The sequence below is a fragment of the Lissotriton helveticus genome, chromosome 4_2 (genome assembly GCF_964261635.1).
Source record: "Lissotriton helveticus chromosome 4_2, aLisHel1.1, whole genome shotgun sequence".
Classification (NCBI taxonomy): Eukaryota; Metazoa; Chordata; class Amphibia; order Caudata; family Salamandridae; genus Lissotriton; species Lissotriton helveticus.
Window position 1 is genome coordinate 136,653,966 of NC_136064.1, and position 23,368 is coordinate 136,677,333.

General features: G+C 47.1%; 1 protein-coding gene across 1 annotated transcript in view; it reads left to right on the top strand.

Moving 5' to 3' along the window:
• Positions 1–463: 463 nt before the first annotated feature.
• LOC144752265 (nicotinamide N-methyltransferase-like) overlaps positions 464–23,368 on the top strand; it is a 34,832-nt gene continuing 11,927 nt past the window's right edge. Inside the window, exons 1-2 of the mRNA XM_078640276.1 lie at positions 464–686; positions 6,229–6,436. Of these exons, the coding sequence (XP_078496402.1) occupies positions 539–686; positions 6,229–6,436 (356 nt within the window). The 5' untranslated portion in view covers positions 464–538. The remainder of the gene's footprint in view (positions 687–6,228; positions 6,437–23,368) is intronic.

A 23,368-nucleotide genomic window follows, 5' to 3' on the forward strand; every position in this document is an offset into this window, starting at 1 on the left:
AATCCAACATGGCTGGAAAAATGTGCACGTCTTCCTCCACAAAATTACCATGGACTTTAGTCAAAGCTCATGGGTATACGATCGATGCTCAACACCAACATGGCCTCTACGGGAGTCATGAGGTGCGAGTCAAGGTGAGGCAGGCTCCATGAACGTGTAAGGAAGAGCAAGACATGGACCCCAAGTTTAAAAGTGAAGGTGGATTAGAGCTGAAGGGATGTGTATATAAATAGTGTAATATATGTTAGTGGATCATTTACAATGTAGATTTCAGGTAGACAACATTTACAATGTAGATTTCAGGTAGACAGCATTTACAATGTAGATTTCAGGTAGACAGCATTTACAATGTAGATTTCAGGTAGATCTCATTTACAATTTCGATTTCATGTAGACACAATTTACAATGTAGATTTCAGGCAGACAGCATTTTCAATGTAGATTTTGTGTATATATTCCTTATAATGCAGATTTCTTGTAGATATTGTGTGCGCGCAGGCAACACTCACTGAATCAGGAGAGCAGCACAGTGGAGAACATGGCCTCTGGCATGAGTCTGAAGGAAATGTATGAGAAGTTATATGATCCACGAAAGTTGCTCCAGAGGTACTATGAAGAAGCCGGTGACTATGTGGAAGATACTGTTAATCAACTATTCCCTGCTTACCTGAGGATCTTATCATCATGTGAGTACTATCTGTGTCACTCCTTACCACATAATGTGTGGTTAATTAGTGTGGTTAATTATTTACATTTAGTTGGCTGTGCCCCATTTCACCTACAGTTAATAGACAAGAAATTGATCCATTTACAAGGACAGTATTGATTAAGATAATTGTTATTGTTTGAATTGAGTAATGCTATTTTATTTTTCAGATTACTTCATTTGGCCATCAAACTTAGAGATCTTGGCTTTTTTCATGCTTAGGGCATTGAAGCGTTCTTTGAGATTCATATGATTAAAAAATACTCTTTTTAATTAACTCATTACACACTTTAAATTGTATTGTATGCGGAATACATCATGGAAATGCCCATACTTCAGTCAATGGGAATAGTGTTTTGATCAGAAAAGCTGTCAAGAAAGATGTATGTGTGCTGAATTTGTGTTGTACCCATAGCAAAGGGACAGTTAAGGCTGCCCTGTTTCATGACATGGATATAGGTTAACACTAACCTGGTCAGCCGGATACAGCGGGAGCAATGAACGATGCTATGTTTCCTTTTCCCTTTATATGGAACCACCTGCGAGTACTAGAAAAACCCAGCAGGGGAAGGGGAAAAAAGGGACAAACAAAACAATAAAGATGCAGCAGCTTGGAAACTCAAAGAAGCTCTGGCGTGGAGTTGTGTAGAACTCACTCCTATGGGAGCCTCATGTTTCCTGTTTAAGAGACACAACATATCTGGGCAGTTTCCTGTGTCTGGGTCTTGAGGTAGTCTGTGGTTAAAGAGCAGTTTCCTATGTTGTCCTGGGGCAGCCAGTGTTTACAGGGCAATAGCATGTGCGAGTCCTGGAGCAGTTTGTGATTACAGGGCAGTATCCTGTAAGGTTCTTGGGCAGTCAGTGGTTATGGAGCAATATCCTGTGTGGTCCTGGGGCAGTCCATCGCTACAGGGGGCTGTTTCCTGTGCGGGTCTTGGGGCAGTCAGTGGTTACAGTTTGGTGCCCTTTGTGGTCCTGGGGAAGTCAGAGGTAATAGGACAGTGTCCTCTGTGTTACTGGGGCAGTCAATGGTTACAGGGAGGTGCCCTTTGCCAACCTGGGGCAGTCAGCGGTTATAGGGCAGTATGCTGTGCGGATCATGGAGAAGTCAGTGGTTACTGGGCTGTTTCCTGTATCTTGGTCCTGAGGTAGTCAGTGGTTACAGTGCAGTAATCGGTGAGTTCCTTGGGCAGTCAGTGGGTATAGAGCAGTATCCTGTGTGTTTCTGGGGCAGTCTGTATTTATAAGACAGTATCCTCTGTGGCTCTGTTATAGTCAGTGGTTTCAGGGCAGTTTCCTGTATAGTGCTGGGGCAGTCAGTTGTTACATGTGCATTTCCTGTGAGGGTTGTGGGGCAGTCAGGAGTTACTGGACTGTTTCCTGTGTGGGTTCTGGGGCAGTCAGTGGTTACTTCGCAGTTTCCTGTGTCTGGGTCCCGGGGCAGTCAGGGTTTACTGGGCCGTTTCCTGTGTCTGGGTCCTGGGGCGGTCTGTGGTTACAAGACAGTAGCCTGTTGGGTTCTGGGACAGTCAGTGATTACAGCCCATTATCCTGTATAGTGCTGGGGAAGTCAGGTGTTACATGGCAGTTTCCTGTGAGAGTCCTGGGGCAGTCAAGCCTAACCGGGTTGTTTCCTGTGATTGGGTTCAGGGCCTGTCAGTGGTTTACCGGACAGTTTCCAGTGTCTGGGTCCTTGGGCAATCAGTGCTTACAGGGCAGTTTCCTGTGTGGTCCTAGGGCAGTCTTTGTTTACAGGGTAGTTTCCTTTGTAGGCATGGGGCTGTCAGTGGTTGCAGGGCAGTAGCATGTGTGAGGTTCCAGGGCAGTCAGTGGTTATAGGGCAGTATCCTGTGTGGTCATGGGACAGTCATTGGTTACATGGCAGTATCCTGTTTGGCGGCGTAATTGATTATGGTTTGATTGGAACAATTTTTAGTTTGGGAAGCTAGCAGCACCAAATAAAGGTAGTTTCAGCTAGGTAGCTTCACGAAGATTTAGTTGTGAGGATTCTCTGCCAATATCCTCATGGCGTCCATTGGGCATACATGATAGTAACATACTATGGCACTTGAGTTTTGAGTTTTGCCTGATTTCATGAGTTAAGGTTTTTGTTAAATAATACACACACATATGTTTCTTTAAACAGGAAAGGTGGTAACCGATGATGATAAGTGGACTTGCTGACGAGTACCAGCTAGCAGTCCCCTTGGTGTTACGACCTTGAGGTGCCTCCTTTCCTTTTCCACACTTTTTCTTGCTCATTGGGTGGATTATGATGGTATAAATAATTTTAGAATTTGGATACACCACAGCCTAGGGATCTAGTGAGGACCACGAGGGAGTGGTAAAGTTTTTGGTGACCCCTCCATTGCTGGATATACAGTGTCGGGTGTAATGTCTGGTGATTAGGCCAATTGTTGAGTAGTAACTTGTTGAGTAGTAACACGTTGAGTGGGGGGCGGCCTGATCCCCTTTTCTTCCCCCTGTGGCTCCTATTGATTGGATGAGTATCCTGTGTGGTCATGGGACAGTCATTAGTTACATGGCAGTATCCTGTTTGGATCCTGGAGAAGTCAGTGGTAACTGAGCAGTTTACTGTGTCTGGTTCCTGAGGCAGTCAGTGGTTACAGAGCAGTATCCTGTGTAGTCTTGGGGCAACCAGTGTTTACAAGGCAATAGCATGTTCGAGTCCTGGAGCAGTTTGTGATTACAGAGCAGTAGCCTGTGTGGGTCCTGGGGCAGCCAGTATTTACAGGGTGGTATCCTGTGTGGTCCTGGGAGAGTCAGTTGTTATAGGACAGTACCCTGTACGGTACTGGGGCAGTCAGTGGTAATAGGGCAGTATCCTGCATGGTACTGGGGCAGTCAATGGTTACAGAACAGTTTCCTATGAGGGTCTCTGGGCAGTCAGTGGTTACATGGCAGCATCCTGTAAAGTCCTGGAGCAGTCAGTGGTTTCATGGCAGTTTCCTGTGTCTGGGTTTTGGGGTAGTGTAGGAACTGGGTCACCAGTTCCTACATTGATGGTGAGCGGTGGGATCAGGACCTGTGGCTATACAGCACCCTCCAGTGAGACAGAGTGCGCCGCAATTGGACTAGACACCTATTGTGCATGCAAGCCTAATCAATTGACCCCCCACTGTCTAACCTGAGTGTGTAGAGTCCTGTTTTGACCCAATCCTGTTACCTACGTCCTCGAATCTTTCCCTTGATTTATCTGGAACCAGCCTACACGAAGGGATGAAGGACGTCGCCGAGTGGATGAAGATTAGCCGCCTGAAACTGAACTCAGATAAGACGGAAGTCCTCATCCTAGGATCATCCCCCTCCGCCTGGGACGATTCCTTGTGGCCCCCCGCCCTGGGCACCACTCCCAAACCAACGGACCACGCACGCAACCTGGGCTTCATCCTGGACTACTCCCTCTCGATGACCAAACAAGTCAACGCCGTCTCCTCATCGTGCTTCAACACCCTTCGCATGCTCCGCAAGATCTTCAGATGGATCCCCACCGAAACCTGGAAGACCGTTACCCAGGCACTCGTCACCAGCCGACTGGACTACGGGAACACCCTCTACGCCGGGACCTAAGCCAAACTTCAAAAAAGACTCCAACGCATCCAGAACGCCTCCGCACGACTCATCCTGGACATCCCCCGACACAGCCACATCACCGGACACCTGAGAGACCTGCACTGGCTCCCCGTCAGCAAGAGAATCACGTTCAGACTCCTCACCCAGGCACACACGGCTTTCCACGACCTGGGCCCCAAGTACCTCAACGTCCGCCTGACCGTCTACACGCCCACCCGCCAGCTACGATCGACCAGCCACACCCTCGCCACTGTACCACGCATCCGCAGAGCCACCGCCGGAGGAAGGTCCTTCTCCTACCTGGCAGCCAAGACTTGGGACTCCCTCCCCATCCACCTTCGGCTGAACCAAGACCATCTCTCCTTCAGGAAGCAGCTCAAGACCTGGCTGTTCGAGCAGTAACGTACCCCTCTCCCCCAGCGCCTTGAGACCCTTCCGATGAGTAGCGCGCTTTACAAATGCCTTGATTGATTGATTGATTGATTGATAATAAGCACTGCTGAAATCCCAGTGTTGGAAGTTTGACATGAGTGGTGGTTTCGGCCTTTGAAGTAAACAAGCATTGGCAAAGCCAATAGGTCTTGCTTTTGGGGCCTTATAAGTATTTAGTTATGCAGCACAATATCCTTGGTGCAACAACATTAACTGTTGCATGGCTAAACACTTATAAGGTCCCAAAGACGAGACCTATTGGCTATGCCAATGCTTGTTATGATGGGTACAGTGATGTGCAGCATTCAGGGTTCTTAACCAGGGTTTTGTGCACCTATTCTTTTAGCATACGCCACTACTGAGGGTCGGATTGACCTATAGAGTTGAATGAACAGCAAGCAGCGTGTCATTTGAGTGTGCTACATTTACATTTAAGTGGCCTGACTGATTAGGTGGACTGGTTCTTCTTTTTTTTCATTTATATGCACACTTTGGACACTTTCACATGGGGTTGTTTTCAACATTCAGTAGTCCACATCACATGGCTGTGAAGAGGGAATGAGATGCTGGAGAGGCATGCGTTTGGGTAGGCTGGTTGGTTATCATTCTCTGTTTGTACATATTTATGTGTTTCATTGTTATTCTTTGTTTTTACAGATGTGCCCCTGACGAAGGGTCAGTAGTCCGGAAATGGATTGGGCTATGGTTACTCTTGTTTGATAACATTGTTATGTAATGACACTGCAACTGAATTGTCTGTTTTTATTACAATAGAATTAGAAGCACAGTGAAGTATGTGCACTTGTAATGAAATAATTGAAGATTTTCCTGATCACAATGAAATTAAATGAGATTAAAATGAATGTAATATTCTGCTTCCATGTTGTATATGTTGTATATCACTTAAGTTGTGCGCACCTTTGTCCAGCAGGCTGGTCAGCTGCTGGCCCGCCTTTTGACAAGACTATGGAGCAGGTGGGGTGGCAGAGGTGGCAAATCACGGAAACACAAAACCGCAAACAATTCCTTTTCGGGAAATGCTCCCAGGATCTGGACCCCCCCCCCCCCCTCATATCAGAATGACCACCTCCTTCCTGAAATTCAAGACATTACTGAAAGCCCTCTTCCTAGAACATTCTCTGGGTTAATGGCATTCTCACTTCTATCTGGGGGCAGTCCAGATACCCTCCCCTCCCGAAACCGGGCGCTCCCGATCTATGCCCCGCGTTGCTCGCAAGTGGACAATCTGCAGACTTTTATTTCTCTATTTGTTTTCGTGTTCTTGTTTGCCGCCTGTTCATAGCTGTGCATATTGTGAAGCGCTCTGATACCCTCGGGTCTAGCTGGCGCTATACAAAACTTCAATAAATAAATAACTTGATGTGACTGTCTCAGTGTTGTGATGCACCTGTAAATGTCCTTATGCTCTATACAGAAGTTGAAACATCCTTTGATATCCCTGCAGTATACTGAAGTGTGAATGTTTCTCTGAGCAGGTGCTGTAAAAGGGGGCTCTATGATCTACATTTGCACTGCCCCCCTAATCCATTACATCCTCCCAGCCTGTGAGTATTTCACTGAGATCACCGTTGCCTGCTTGAATGACAAGTCCATTCAGGAGCTGCAGAAATGGGTGAAGAATGAACCTGATGCAGTGGATTGTAGTCACGCGATAAAGTTGTTGTGTGAACTCCAGGGGAGCAGGTAAGGATCCTATTGCGTGAGAACCAAACTCTTTTCTTTCTCTCTTCAGAAGATGGTGTTTTAAAACTGTTATAAAGCACCCTGGCTGTCTTGGAGTGGACCGCTTTTGTCAGGGGACGAGTGTGAGTGAATATTCAGTTGAATGCACCTGAAAGTGCCATAGTGTATGTGAGGCTCCAACTCCCTGTCAGAGGTAGTCGACAATCTTTGTGTCATGTAAAGCTGTCTGTTAGGTGGAAGGTTCATTGCACATGTGGATTGGGCCACACCGCTTCTCTGATGTCTCTGATGAACATGTCTGATGGACCTGGAATGATTTTTGCACTGGAGACTCATGGTGGACTCTCTGGAGGTTTTTTGACAAATAAGTCCGTCCACAAGAAAGCTCTAAGTCTACTGGTGGTGCTGTGTCGTAAATAAGCCGCAAACACTTCCTAGATTGTGTAGCTAATTTATTCAGGAGAACAGCAGTGAGTGACCCAACGCCTGCTGACCAAACTCCAACTGACTCAAATAGAACACGGGGTGTAGAGTCAGAGTGATAAGCATTCTGGAATGTGAAAATTACATAGAGTAACAGGGATCACAGGGAATAACAATAGGTATGATCTACAACACATCTTCCTCCTTTACAAATGAAGAAAAGAATAAGCAACATTTAGGTAAACAACAAAGGAATGAATTACATAAACAAGTTAATTGCAGCAATAATCATTTAGATAAACAGGTGATCTACGATACCTTGCAATTCTGGCATTACCAGGCAACGAACAATTTTGAGAAACAGAAGAGTCAGTAATAGCACTCGGAACATTTGAACAGCATGAATTAGTAGCATCACCTCCACCATCACATCTTCTGTTAACTGGAGAAGAAAGTGAAATGGAATCTTCTATAGGAGAAACATATAGCCACTATTCCGACTGTTACAAAACAAATCAGATGGATTCTGCAAAACACTATCACTGCAAGATGACCCCTTCTTTTGATACAAAGCAACTCTTCAAATATTCCATTTCTCACCATTAGTAAGAACAACATAATGTGGAAATACTTCTCTGACACAATAATGTCCTCTAAATTTGGATAACCCTTTTGTGATCCTACCTGGTTTTACCTCTACAAATTCACGTCTAGAAATATTCGAAGTTATGTCTTTTGAGTATTCAATGGAACATCTTTAGTAACTAATTCTTTCAACCAAGAAGGAGTAAGTTTGGTACTTGGAACTCTACCCCGCATGATTTCAAAAGGTGACTTATCTCTTGAACCATGAACTGTAGTACGGTATGCACAGACCATGTCTTGAACAAGAATAGAAGCTGATTCACCCTTAGAGTGAGCTAGTTGAATTGTTCCTTTTACAAGTCTATTGACCTTTTCACAGAGACCATTTCCCTGGGGATTGTGTAGGGAGGTGCGATGATGTGACACACCGCAATCAGATAGAAATGAACGCAGCATACTTTGTGACACTAGTTGCATGCCATTGTTCGTGATGATAACATTAGGATACCCCTCTTCCTGAAAAAGAGATTTTAAAAATGTAATTGTGCTTTCAGTGGTAAAGTCTTTTACAAATTCAACACTCAACCCTTTACTGAAAACATCAATGGAAACAATGGCAAAACGTTGATGCAAAGCTAGTTCTTTCATTGGCTCAATAACATCTAAGCAAATGGTATGCCAAGGGATATTTGGAGAATCTAATTTTCCCATTGACCATCCAACAGCAATTTTCAGTCTCTTTTCCCCTTCTTTGAAAGTTTGACAATTCTCAATCCATAAGTAAACCTGAGAATCTATCCCGGGCCACCAAAAATTTGCTTTTAATCTCTGTTGAGTTAGTGTTTGCCCAAGATGTCATTTGTGTGCTATGCTAATTAGCCTAGACTTAAGCACTGAAGGTGGAACAATCTTATCATTGCACATAAGAATGTTATCACTACAAGTCGAAAACTCATCAAAAACCTTCAGAAAAGGACGAACAGCAACATGTAAACAGCTTTCCCTTCTGTGACCTTGTTTGACCATACGTATGACTTCCTGCAATGTGTGATCATTTTGCATTGCTTTGACCCATTCTTTATGTGAAAAAGACCCCTTAGTAACAAACAAAACATCATGGATCCAAGCAACACTATCATCTTTACTATCCAAATGAAAAGAATCTTCACTGAGATTATCACTTGCAGTCGAAAGTCTAGATAGACAGTCAGTCTAAAAATTACGCCAACCCTGCACATGTGAAACCTCAAAATGATAATCCTGGAGTATTGGTGCTAACCTAGCCTATCTCGGTGAACCCTTAATCGCACCACCAGTAGAGAGGATGTGAACTAAAGGTTTGTGATCTGTTTTCAGAATAATACTTTGTTCCCCACTGATATATGCGAAAGTAATGTATGCCCCAGTCAGCCGCTAATGCTTCCTTCTCGATAACAAAATAATTCTGTTCAGACGAGGTCAAACTACGTGAGGCAAAAGCAATAGCACGTTCTCCATCACTGTGTTTTTGCAGAAGTACTGCACCTAATCCTGTTGCGCTTGCATCAAATATCAATATTGAAACACGTTTAGTGTCAAAAGGTGCAAGCACATTAGCTTCACATATGTCGTTTTTTATCTGCATGAAACTCGATTCTTGATCTGAACCCCACACAAACTTGCATCCTTTTTAAGTAGGGCTCTTAAATGTATAGTGTTCTCTGATTTTTTTTTTTACAAATTTAGAGTAGTACTCTATTAACCGCATGAATTACCTAAATTGGTCCTTGTCAATCAGACATGGGGCAGAACGTATTGCCTCAAGCAGATATATTTTTGGTTTGACCCCCAATGCTGAAATTTTATGACCAAGATACTCGATATGCTGCACCAGAAATGAACACTTCTACTTACGTAAAGTAAGCCCAGCATCACAAATTCTGTGCAAAACATCTCTGAGCCCGCGGTTATGATCGGCTACAGAATCACCAAAAACCAAGATGTCATCCTGGAAAAACACAACCTTCCATTACCCTTTAAAAATCTCAGTAACCATACGCTGGAACACACTGGCTGCTGATATTAAGCAGAAATGGAAGACTTGTAAATTGAAAAATCCCATCAGTTGTGATGAAAGCAGTAAGATGCTTACAACTATCATGTAGCCTTCTTTGGTGGTATGCACTCTTGAGGTCCAACTTCGAGAACATTTTTGCACCTTGAAGAGTGGACACCAATTCACCAATGTTGGGTAATGGTAAAGTATCTGCAATCACACACTTATTCAAAGATCCTAAATCGACACAGAATCCAAACTTTCCGTCCAATTTCTTTGAAATCACGACCAGAGACACCCATGAGGACGCCTCCACAGGTTCAATTGCTCCACTCTGAAGCATCTCATCTAACAAAGATTTTACTTCATCTCTAATGGAGAGTGGGATCCTTCTCAATTTATGTTGAACTTGTAAGCTATTCTTTTTAAGTTTGATGAGATGAGAATAACCTTTCAGTTCTCCCAGTTCATTTTTGAACACACAACTGAATTCGCTCAACATGGTATCAACAGAGTCATCCTCAACTACCATAATCTGATTTCGTGCTCTTGGGTTAATGACAATATACAGGTCATATTGATGTACCCAACCCAGAATGGGAGGGCCATCAACCGGTGCATATATTTTACCAAAAGTGGACCTATTTTTGTCCTATTTTTAAACACAATTTCTGATTCAAAATAACCCACAATGTCAATAGCTTCACCTTGGAAACCCCTAGGTGAAATGTCACTTTTTCCCAAGATGTTATCATTCCAGATTTTGTTGAAGGTGGACTGAGGAATGATAGTATATCTTGACCCTGTATCAACCATGGGTGACACTTCGCGTCCATCAACTCTAAAGATAGCTTTTGGCCTGTTTTGTCTTCTATCCTCCTCGTTAACTATGTCAACATCGTCAACCACTAATAGTCTGTCTTTTTCATTTTTACACACATCAGTGTATTGCTCGACCACTGCAACTTTCTGTCTGCTTTTGGTCTTACACATTTTAGAAAAATGTCCTAGAAACATCCGCATTTGAGGCACTCCTGTTAGCTTCAAAACAAAATATAGCTTCCGAAGTATGGCTATTGCTTCCACACCGTGAACAAAACTTATTAGCTGGAGTATTCTTCCTCACATTCGTTTTGAATTTATTTTTAACAATAGCAATCGATTCATCTACATTTTGTTCACTATCAGTTCTATAGCTTTTCTCTGAAACTTCTGAAACCTCTTGTTGTGAGGTGTTTTTGTTTTGTGTCTCTCTGGCTTTCATGCACCTTTTATACTCCTCTATAACCTTGGCCAATTCAATCGCTACTTTCAAAGAGGGATTCTTTGCTGCCTACAGTCTTTCTTGGAATTTCCTGTTGTTGCATTGTACTATTAATTGATTCCTAATGAGCTCATCATTAATTGCACCGAACTTACATTTGACAGACAACTCCCTTAGGTGAGCAATAAAATCATCTATTGACTCCTCACTTTTCTGACTATGCATATAGAATTTGTAACGGTTCATTACAAGGTTTACCTCTTTTGAAAAGCACACCTCAAGCCTCGAAATTGCCTCCTAATATTCATCTGGCATAGGTTGACCATTAGCCTGTAATGCCATTGGTAAAAATCTAAAAACTTGTTGCCCTTCTTTTTCCAAGGTGCTGAGTAGTATTGCCATTTTCCTTTTAGCTGAAAACTCTTTCCTGGCTCACTCAAGAATGGTGGAGCAGGAGTAACATTTACCTGTTGAGCCATTTTTATAAGGACAATGCTAATGTTGTTGCAGTCACAAATTAAAGTGTATTACACTTGCTGCTAAACCTTCTTGAAAGTAAAGAAATGAATTTGATACTTTTCCCAAATAAAAAAGGAGGCATAAACTACAACAATATCAATAGTCATTCAAAGCATCAGCAACAAAAGAAATACTGAATATAAAGGCAGCCAAAAATTGTCTTTGCCACAATAATTCACAAATTATTCTTCGTTTTGAAAATACCGTCAGGAATGTAGATAACACCTCTCCGCACCGCTGAATATTAAACCGCACTGCTAATTAGTAAAACTGTATTTATTAGAAACATCCGTTGTCCGTTTTCAAAGCGTTTTTTTTAGGAAACACTCGTTGTCCGTGAATAGAGACTACTGTGAGTTTTTTTTTCAAATGGCCGCTTACGAATACGAGGCTTGAAACGCACGTATGCGCTGCGCGTACCACGTGATGCATCACTTCCATACAACGCGCTTCTTGATTCATGAAGAGGCAAATATCAGATGACGTGTTCGCCTTCTTCATTGAATCTCCATTTTGCTTCCTGTTGCTAGGATACGTTTTAGAGCCGCACGCTCTTCTCACGGTTGAGTCGAGTTACAGGTACGACTTTTCTTCTTTAATTCTTAATTTTCCTCCGCTTCTTGCGCTACACTCCTGGCTTTCTCGAGTCGGCAGAGCAATTAATACAGGTTCTAGTGGGTTTCTCTGCGATGGGTCCTCTCAACTGTTGCAACTGAACACACTACTCCTCACAGCGTGAAATTCACTACTGGTACTGCAGCCGCTTTGTCTGGTCAGCAAGTAAACATCGCCACAATGTCGTAAATAAGCCACAGACACCTCTTAGATTGTGTAGCTAATTTATTCAGGAGAACAGCTCTGAGTGACCCAACGCCTGCTGACCAAACTCCAACTGACTCTAATAGAACATGGAGTGTAGAGTCAGAGTGATAAGCATTCTGGAATGTGAAAAGTACATAGAGTAACAGGGATCATAGAGAATAACAATAGGTATGACTTACAACATGCTGACTTGCATCGTCCTTTTATACCTATGTAGTCAGTCATCACTGGAACCCATGACTTCCTATTGAGTGTGGCAGGTGTGTACATGATGGCTTGTGGGACAACCAGCTGTGGGCCACCAGAGTAAGTGTAGTACTGGGATGTTTCATTTCCATTTGACAATATTCATCTTTTTAGGTAGCTGTGTCTCACGTCACTTCTATAAACACCTTTGTTGATAATTTACCACACCCACCCTTACAGAGGTAATTGTAGCCGGGGTGTTGTGTTTCTAGTTTCCCTAAATCAATGAATATGGATATCTTTGTGCTCACCTCACTGGATCCGAGGAGTTTGGAGTGATGAGACTGTGATGAAAACACTTTAACAAAGACTGTGGCTGGGGTATATTCGGTCCTATTATCTGGTCATACGCCCACCCCACAATCTGTGGTCAGCTCTGGCAGTGAACAGCTGAAGCCCAGAAACAGTCCCTGGTTGGCTGAAAGACTGACAGACAGGCATCTCCTGTGTGCTACATGTACCACTGACAATTACCGTTATGTTATGTTATGTTATGTTAAGATGAATTTGTCAAGCGCACTTACACCATAGGTCTCGGCGCTGTTCCTACATTGGCCGCTGCGGGAGTCCCATTTAAACAGTTTGTCCAAAGAGCCAGGTTTTTAAGGCTTTTCTGAATCCCAAGAGACTATCACAGTTCCTGACTGAGAGTGGGAATGAGTTCCAGAGCCTGGGGGCCAAATAGGCAAACCTACGCCCGCCTAGTCATTTTAATTTATTTGATTGATGGAATAGACAAAAGGTGAAGATGGGCGGAACGAAGATTGCGAGTGGGGACATGTCTCGATTTTAAGCTGTTAAGAAATCTAGGACTGGTGCAATGCAAAGCCTTAAAAATTATACAGCCCGATTTGAATGCGGAGCGTTGCGCCATAGGTAGCCAATGTAAAGTGCGCAGTAACATCCTGGCAGACTGCCATCTTGGCTGCCTATAGATCAATCTCGATGCCTGATTCAGAATTATTTGTAGGCGGTTTACCAGACCAAGAGGAAGGCCGGTATACAAAGAATTGGAAAAGTCAAGGCGGGAGAGTACCAGCGCAATCACCACCTGGATCAAAGCTTGATGAGATAACAGATAGGCGATCTTTCTTATTTTTCGTAGTTGGAACAGAGAGGAAGAGATGACCATGCCCACATGGCACCTCATCGAGAGATCGGAGTCTATGGTCACTCTAAGACTTTTCACTGATGGGGACGGAACAGGAGCAGGGCCTAATTCGCCCGGCCAAAAGTGAGGTGCCCAACTAGTGAGACTCTTCCCAGGCAACACCAATTCGGTTTTCCCGGGGTTAAGCTTTAGTTGGTTCTGGTCCATCCAACCTTGAATATGCAGCATTGTAGCTTGGAATTCAGCGGCCGCATTTTGGGAGTCTAGCTTAAAGACCAACTGAAGGTCGTCGGCATAGTTGAATACAGTTGCGCTCCTAGCCTTGAGTGAGTGAATCAGGGGGCGAATTGACAGATTGAACAACAATGGAGATAAGGATGAACCCCTAGGAACTCCGCATGAGGTAGTCAGGTTAGGGGCCGTGTAATTCCCAAGACACACCGCCTGAGTTCTAATTGTCAAAAAGGATTTTATCCACCCATGTGCTGTTCCCCGGATCCTCGCTTGTTCGACACAGTGCATTAGGATGTTATGCTTTAAGTCACTCTTTGCTAGTTTTGACTCAGTGATAGACATAAACTTGAAGAATTTCCAACAAAATATCAAGTCATCTCCTTGGGGACAGACTTTAACTGTTTGCCGACAAGTTTGTATAGTATTCCTAATAGAAACATTTATTATCTCAACTGCCATTTGCGCTCCACCGTTAGGGCTGCGCAGGTACAGACAATATGACAAATGTCTTCCTTAAATTAGTTACAAAGACAACAATGTGACTCTTCAGACAATCTACTCCAGATGGGTGAATTAAAACTAGTTTGCAAATCACCAAGTTGGTAACGCAGCAGCTTTAGTTTCTGGCGATCCAACTCAAACAAACAGGATTTGCCTCTACACTTGTCAAGGGCCATCTTCTTGACCATGTGTTTAGCAACCTACACAATCTTGTCGTAGACACTCCTACGCCACTCCCCTTGACGGATCACTTTTTTATCCCTCTAAGTTGGGAGACTTTCATGCCTGCTCCCCCCAGAGAAAAGTACCGATCCTGGAACGAAAAATGGTCTAGGCTCTCCTCCAATCGTTCGACCATAGCTCTTGAAGACACAAGACCTGTCATGATCCGCCGGGCAGGGTGTTCGACGACCCGAATCCCGTGATTCCACAATATCGGAATGACAACAAACTACGACTCCCGTCATGCTGAGGGGCCATCACGCAAGGTACGCACAGGATGTGCGCAACGAGTCATCAAATAGAGCCCCGGGAAGAAGCTGTTGTCGGTAATTCTGGATGTATCCTGGAGAACGGTTTGAGAGAGAGTGAAGAGGCGGTAAGAAAGCGGATTCTTTCCGCATCTGTTCTACTTTGCCGGCACTTCATCTCGAAGTCGGAGTTCACGCTGGGACGTGGAGTTCTAAATGCACTTTGGTTTTCCTCTCGGCGGAGAGGAAGCAACCGGGCCGGGTGTGTGTGAAATACCCGGCTTCTCTTTGTTTGACTTTTTGTGTACACCGCGCAAGGGCGTGAACTGTTGGTTCTCATCGGATTTTTTCCTCTCGGCTGAGGGGAAGCATCACCCGGCCACCTTTGTTTGTCGAGTGAGGGGCTGCCCTCACATGAACCTAGCAGCGAACTTGGCAAACCGAAGGATTGATTAAGAGTCTCTCAGGGTGGGAGAGAATAACTTACAAGAACGAGGAACTCTGGCGCATAGTCAGAAGACAGAGGCTCTGTTACCCCTCTGGTGACTTTATCTGACAACAACGAATATGGGTGTTTATCTGTTTATGGTGTGATCTACGAACACCAGGATTATGTAATTACCCTTTCAGTTTCCGTTGTTCTTTACATTGCTTTTTCTTTCCTTTTACTTCACTTGTTTATCGTTTTTTGCCTGCTGTAGGAGACTCCAAGAGGGGTACAATCAGAGGGAATTACCTCCCCCATTGAGGATTGTATTTTATGCACATTAGGTAGGTGTAGCAAGTATACCGGTATATAGTATAGCCCTTCGTAGTTAGGGTTTTTCCTGAAGCGTGTTTGTGCTTTGTCATCCTTGCAGCTGGGTGGAGTGCTTGGTCCCTCATCCTTGAGAGTCTACTACAGAACCAGTGACGTGTATTTTCCTTTTCAGGTACGAGCGGGGGGTCTGCTGTCCCTACCTGTGAGGTAAAGAGCGTTAGAGAAGTGGGAGGGTTAGAAGTACCTGAGAGGGTGGGTGTTCCTAAACTAGCTGTTCTTTGTCATTTCAGGTCTCCCTCCCTGCTGACCCCTTCCTTTCCCTCCCCGGTTGGACACCCTTAGTAGTCTGTGTTTTCTACTTCAGACTCTGAGGCAGTTCAGATGGGGAGGTTATAGGTCTAGCAACACAGCCCCGAAGAGGCCAGAAAGCAGAGCCTGATAGAATTATCGGCCCAAGAATTTTATCCGCTTCTTGGCTGTATTGATCCTTAACATGACGACCTTAGACGACGTGTTGGCGGCATTAGCGCAGGTCCAGGTGGAATTAAAAGCGTCAAATAGAGAGGTGGCTGCCTCTCGGGCCGAAAACGCTCAACTGTGAGTACGTTTAGATAGATTGCCTACCACCCCGGGGCGGTGGGTGGGGGATCCTCCGCATCCACCTCAGTAGTGGTAGAAATGCCTGCTCAAATCCCCTTAGCCCCACCTGAACGGTTCTATGGGGATAACAAAAAGGTGCAGGTGTTCATAACAAAAGTATTGATGCACTTTATGTGCAAACCTAAGATATTCGCCACTAACCAGGCTAGGGTAGCCTTCCTGATCTCGTATCTGGGGGGTGAGGCAGCTCAGTGGGCAGTCCCTGTGGTTCGGAGAGACGACCCTCTTCTTTACGAATGGGATGAGTTCAGTGCAGAATTCAAAAAAACATTCGACAGAAGAGCGTAAACGTTCACAGCGGATCGGGAGCTGCTGAAGCTCAAGCAGGGAGAAACAGATTTGGTTACATATCTAAACAACTTTCGTCGGTTGGTGGCAGAAACCGATTGGCCCGAAGTAAAGCAAACCGCCTTGTTCTATCAAGGCCTGAACGAAGACCTCAAAGACGTTTTAGCCCAAATCAATCCCCAACCTCGGACATGTACTGCCCTTATCGAACTTACCTTACGTCTAGATCATCGAATGAAGGAACGAAAGGGGGACCATAAGAAAAGAGACCGACCAGTCACGCCCTATGAAAGTCCGAGTCATGGTGAGAAAGCCATCCCTCAAATGGAGTCCATGGAGATAGGAGCGGTAAGGGCTTCCCTCACAGCCGGCGAAAAAGACTATCGTCGTAAACAAGGTTTCTGTCTTTACTGCGGCAAAAAAGGACACTTCTCAAGGGACTGTCCTGTGAAGTCCAAACCTGGGAGGATGAGAACCGGGCAATCCTCAGCAGGCATTACCGGAAAGGAGTCGGGAAACTCCAACACTTGAAGGTGTGTGAAGGGGAGCCATCAAGCAAGTACACCATCCCTTCTATAACCCCTGACGTGGAACAAGAGAAGAACCATTTGTTTCTGAGTATGACCCTGGTAATGGGTGCTGAGGAAAAAAGGGTGCGTGCCATGGTGGACTCCTGGGCTACCGGTTGTTTTATGGACTATGACGAAGCCCGGAGACTGGGAGTGCAACTTATCATCAAAGAAAGCCCCGAAATCGTGTACGCAGTCGACGGGAAAGAACTAAAGGCCGGACCCATCACTCATCACACCTCAGAATATGGGCTTTCATACGAAGGAACGCATCACAAATCCATGTCGTTCAACATCATTCAGGCACCCCAATACGGTATAATCTTGGGACTTCCATGGTTACAAAAACACGAACCCGTGATCCAGTGAAAGAAAAGAACGGTTCACATTATATCTCCTTACTGTATGGAACATTGTCTAGCTGGGCTAAGTAATCCGTCGCAGGCACTGGCCTCGGCGTTGAGGATAGCGACGGCCGCAGAGAAAGAAGTGTCTCTTCCACCGTGTTACCAAACCTACGAAGCAGTCTTCAGCGATAAGGAAGCGGAGGTGCTCCCTCCGCACAGGGCGTATGATTGCCGTATCGACCTTGTACCAGGGGCGGCCATTCCAAATGGTCGGATTTATGCCCTCACGTTACCAGAAAATGAGACCCTCCGGGCTTACCTGGATAAGTACCTTGCGTTGGGGTTTATCCGTCCTTCCAGATCACCTGCAGCTTCGCCATTATTTTTCATCCCGAAGGCGAATGGTGAGAAAAGGTGTTGTATCGATTATAGGGCGTTGAATACCTTCACCGTCAAAAATCAGTATCCGTTACCGTTAATCCCTGTTCTGTTAGAACAGGTAAGATCCGCAGCTGTGTACACCAAGTTGGACCTTCGAGGTGCCTATCACCTTGTTCGTATTAGAAAAGGAGATGAGAGGAAGACGGCCTTCAAGACGCGGTACGGGCTTTACGAATACCTGGTCATGCCCTTTGGGCTCTGTAACGCCCCGGCCGCCTTCCAATACTTCCTCAACGAAGTGCTGAGAGAGTTCCTTGACCGGCACGTCGTAGTGTATATCGATGATATACTCATCTATTCCAACTCAACAGAAGAACATGTAACCCACGTGTGTTCAGTCCTACACGCCCTACAAGCGCATCACTTGTTCTGCAAAATCACAAAATGCGAATTCCATGTGACTACAGTGGAGTTCCTTGGAGTGATGCTCACCCCCTCCGGACAAGTGATGGCAGAAAGGAAGGTCCAAGCAATTAAAGACTGGCTTCGTTCGTGCAACGTAAAAGATATCCAGAACCTGTTAGCGTTTGCTAACTTTTACAGGCGTTGTTAGAAATGGAATCCCTGGTTGGCCGAGGCTTGCGCCAAGGCCAGGCAGAAATCACCATTTCTAGTTAGGGTAGGGAAGTCACCCTTCACGACAACCCCTGCTTACCCCCTTTGGTAGCTTGGCACGAGCAGTCAGGCTTATCTCGGAGGTCATGTGTAAAGCATTTGCGCACGCACCCCCAGCACAACATCCCAGGCCCCCCCCCCCACAAAAGGAACTCCACACGAGATATATATGAAAAATATACTTTGTATTGAAAAACATACTTAGGGGTAAATACACAAGATACAATGTGCCAGGGGCACGGGCATGGTTTACAAGGGAATATATACAGGACAGGGCCAGGGTACCGCTGCCAGGAATATGCACATGATGGAAATGGCATTTAAGACACATAACAACTGGGAGCTTCCTAGAACTAGTACTAGAACACATAACAACCAGGAGCTATCATTAGAATACATGACAACCTGGAACTCAATAGAACTAGCAGTAGAACTCACTCTAACCAGAAGCCATATACAGGAGACCTAGGATGCTTAGGAGGGAAGGAAGGACAAGCACATAACATAACAGAGCACCTTTGAAGGCGCACACAGGATACTCTCTCAGGGATGACATAGAACATCAAACAATAACTTCCAACAGGCCAGCGGCCTTTTCTGGGGCAAAGGCGCCCAAAGTCTCAATGTCAGGACAGGCCGCAGGGAGCCATAAACAAACCTACACGTGGCAGCTGCCCACAAAGTGCTGGGCAGCTGAAGGGCCAAGGATGGGCCAACATGATGGAGCCTCACAGGCTCGGGAGGATTGCGCCAAATGGGGGGGAGCCCCTCTGGGCTCGGGAAGCCGGGGACACGTGGGAGCCATCTCGGGCTCGAAAACAGGATGGTGGGCGGAGCCTCGCCGGCTCGTAAGAACATGGGCCAAGGTGGAGCCACTCGGGCTCGTGGGTGAACTGGGGTAGGAGCCTCTCCGGGCTCGAGGGGAGATGGAGCTTCTCGGGGCTCCGGACATCGTGGGAGCCTCGCTGGGCTCGGGGAATCGTGGGAGCCCCACTGGGCTCGGAGCAGCAGCAGGATAGGGCGGAGTCCCTCTCGGGGGACTCGGTTTTCAATCGGAGCCTCTGGGGGCTCAAGGATCACGGGAGGAGTCCCCCTCGGGGGATTGGGGCCAAGCCGGGGCAAGCGGGGTCCCACTCGGGGGACTCAGCATCACTGGGGGCCCCACGGGCCTCTAAACCCATTTCTGCTCAAGCCGGAGGGGAGGGGCGGCCACCGACAATGTGGCCCGACGCCCCGCCTCCCCTCCAGCAGCACTCACCGGTCTGGATGCGCCGGTCGCTGCTGCGCTGGCTCCCTCTCGCTCGCCGGGGCTCCCTCTCGCTCTTGGGGGCCCCGGGGGGGGGAAAACAGCAGTCTTCTGGCAAGCAGGGGCGCGGAGTAGGCTCCCGCCGCCCCCTTCCTCCTCGCCTCACTCGCCAGCCGGCTCACAAGCTCCCCGGGCCGCCGTCCAATCACAGCGCGGCCCGGGGAGACGTCAGAAGCCAAGCCCGGGCCGCCATCCAATCACAGCGCGGCCCGGGGGATGGCTTCACGGAGGGGTCCCGGGCCGGCGGCAGTGACTCTGGAAAATGACGAGGGCCAGGCCCCCCTCGAGAATGGGGGCAATAGCGAGGTAGGCACTCGCAGGGGAGGTAGAACCTCCAAAGAACAGGGCAATTGCCGGGTGGCCCCGGCTTGTTGAAGGTAGCGCTCACAGCGCTAGTGCCATGACGGATGCGCTCCAAAAGCGCTAAAAGGACAGAATGAAGCGCTCTAAGCGCTAGGGTCAGAGGAAAGCACTTCCAAGCGCTCGGGGTCTAGGAAAAGCGCTCCCAAGCGCTTAGATGGAAAACTAGCAAAGTCCAGAGCAGTCCAGGAGCTCAGGAGGAGCACAGCAGCTCCTAGCAGGGAAAGAGGGCCCCTAGCAGTTCAGGAGCAGGGCAGGGCCCGGGGAGGCCAGCCAACCCTGAGCCCACGCAGCAGCAGCCCCTGGCAGGGTTCCAGTCAGGACCAGCAGGAAAGAGAGAGCGAAGAGGGCACACCCTCCTTTTATACAGGAGATCCCTTTGTCTAAAAAGGGGCAGGCAGGATGAGAACCAGCTAGAACTGGTTATAAGGAATTTCTTCTTACTGGCCAGGCTAGGACACCAGACGCACCCCAGGTGGGTGGAGCCAGCATTGTGGGGGGACAGCCCAGACCCATACAGGATACAGGCACAGCCCCTCCCTCACTTCATCCAATCACACGCCAGCATACTTACTGCACACACACACCGATGTCTGGAAGTGGCACTTCTCTTTTAGGCACACCCACGTCGCATACATCATCTTACAGCATTCAATTACACGAGTCCATACATACCAGACTCGAGCTGGTACCCCTCATGCACCAGGGACTATCAGGGACCCACACATTACCCATGCATTCCTATGGGAGGGCAGTCCTCACCCATCTACACGCACTCAGAGTGGGAATCACCATCCCCAGGTCACATTTAACAAGGGGTGGACCCGCCAGAAGGGCCCAGTCCAACACGGCCCCCTTCCAGCCAAAACGCCGGGTAGGCCAATCACCACCGTGATGGACTTCCCTGCTTTGGGCGACAATAAAAAAAAACATGGACGTGGGCCCGCACTGCCGGGACACCCTCCAGTACTACGCCACGTTGATCTCATCGACACACACCAACTAAATTACCAAAAAAAACAAAAACAAACAACCAAAACAAACAGAACAAACAAAAATAAAAAACATAGGCCCAACCAGGCTACCCCACTGGTACTCCTTAGTTGACCCCGGCTAGGACCAGGCCCTAGGCCACCCAGATACCACTGGTCCATACCAACCCGGAGTGGGGGGTGGAAACCCCTGGCCCACGACAGCCCTTCTCCACTCCCTTCCTTCGTGTAGTACCACTTGACCACTTTCTCTTCCACCCAGGGTCCGCACCCTCAGGCTGACCAGAGGTCACGGGCAAGAATGCCCCACCCTACCTCTACTTCTGAAGTTCCGCGCTCTCCCAGGAGAAGCACCCTCAGACCACGATCTCCTACCAGTTTCAGAACTTCCTCCCTCCACTGGTCTACCACCTGGGAACTAAGTTCACCGGATGCCCAGGGGTCAGACTCCCTCCGACCCCCTTCCAGTTCCGCACCTAACATTTACTCAGCACGATGAGCCGCGACAACGTCAGCAGGGCTCCAAGTTCAGCTCTCCCCAAGGCAAGCCGCGACTCAGTCAGCAGGGCTTCCTTGTCCGGGATACAACCTCACATTCACTTCCGCACAATGAGCCGCGACAACGTCAGCAGGGCTCCCAGTTCAGCTCTCCCCAAGGCAAGCCGCGACTCAGTCAGCAGGGCTCCCTTGTCCGGGATACAACTTAACATTCACTTCAGCACGATGAGCCGCGACAACGTCAGCAGGGCTCCAAGTTCAGCTCTCCCCAAGGCAAGCCGCGACCCAGTCAGCAGGGCTTCCTTGTCCAGGATACAACTCAACCTTCATTCAGCACTAAGAGGAGCCGCGACCACGTCAGCAGGGCTCATAAATTCCGAATTCAGCTCTCCCCAAGGTCAGCCGCGATAAGATCAGCAGGGCCTACTTGTCCGGGATACAACTATTCGTTCATGCAACACTAAGAGGAGCCGCGACCACGTCAGCAGGCTCATAAGTTCCAGAAGACACCTGACGCATCAAACACATTTAGCGGTGCACGGACCACATGATGCATCCAACACATTCACCGGGGGAAGGGGGACACATGACGCATCAAACACATTCAGCGGTGTACGGAACACATGATGCATCCAACACATTCAGCGGTGTAAGAAAGGCACAGCACTAAGAGGAGCCGCGACAACGTCAGCAGGGCTCATAGATTCCAGAAGACACCTGACGCATCAAACACATTCAGCGGTGTACGGAACACATGATGCATCCAACACATTCAGCGGGGTAAGGAAGGATACAATTATCGTGGATTCAGCAAGCTCCCCATCTCAGAGAACTTACACTCCGTTACTTCAGCACACCTCAACATTCATCCACACACCCTCCCCTGGACTGGTAAGACAGTTTTCACCGCCCCTGATTCCTCAACCTGACCCATGTGGCACAGGTACCATTACTCTAGGGAAGGGACAAGGACCGCACATATTGGACACAATTTCGCTGCCACCACTGGATCCCACCCTTCTGGTGAATCCAGAAAACACATTGCACTTAGGGGGATGATCTACCCTCCCGAGCTAGGGACACCTAACTCACAGTGCACCAGAACCACATTTTTCACAACAACAGACATTTTTAGCAAAGTGCACCAGGACCCCATTTTTCACAAGAACAGACATTTTTAGCAAAGTGTACCAGAACCACTTTTTTTCACAGGGACAGACATTTTTAGCAAAGTGCACCAGAACCATCTTTTTCACAAAACAAATATTTTTAGCAACGTGCACCAATAGTTTCTTTTCTTTGTGACAATCTAACTGCAGAGTGTTGTAGTGGGGCCGGTTATAACTGAGGTACTGCGCAAACACATGTCCAAATCCCACCGCTAGCCAACAAATGTTAGAAATGGAATCCCTGGTTGGCCGAGGCTTGCGCCAAGGCCAGGCAGAAATCACCATTTCTAGTTAGGGTAGGGAAGTCACCCTTCACGACAACCCCTGCTCACCCCCTTTGGTAGCTTGGCACGAGCAGTCAGGCTTATCTCGGAGGTCATGTGTAAAGCATTTGCGCACGCACCCCCAGCACAACATCCCAGGCCCCCCCCCCCACAAAAGGAACTCCACACGAGATATATATGAAAAATATACTTTGTATTGAAAAACATACTTAGGGGTAAATACACAAGATACAATGTGCCAGGGGCACGGGCATGGTTTACAAGGGAATATATACAGGACAGGGCCAGGGGACCGCTGCCAGGAATATGCACATGATGGAAATGGCATTTAAGACACATAACAACTGGGAGCTTCCTAGAACTAGTACTAGAACACATAACAACCAGGAGCTAGCATTAGAATACATGACAACCTGGAACTCAATAGAACTAG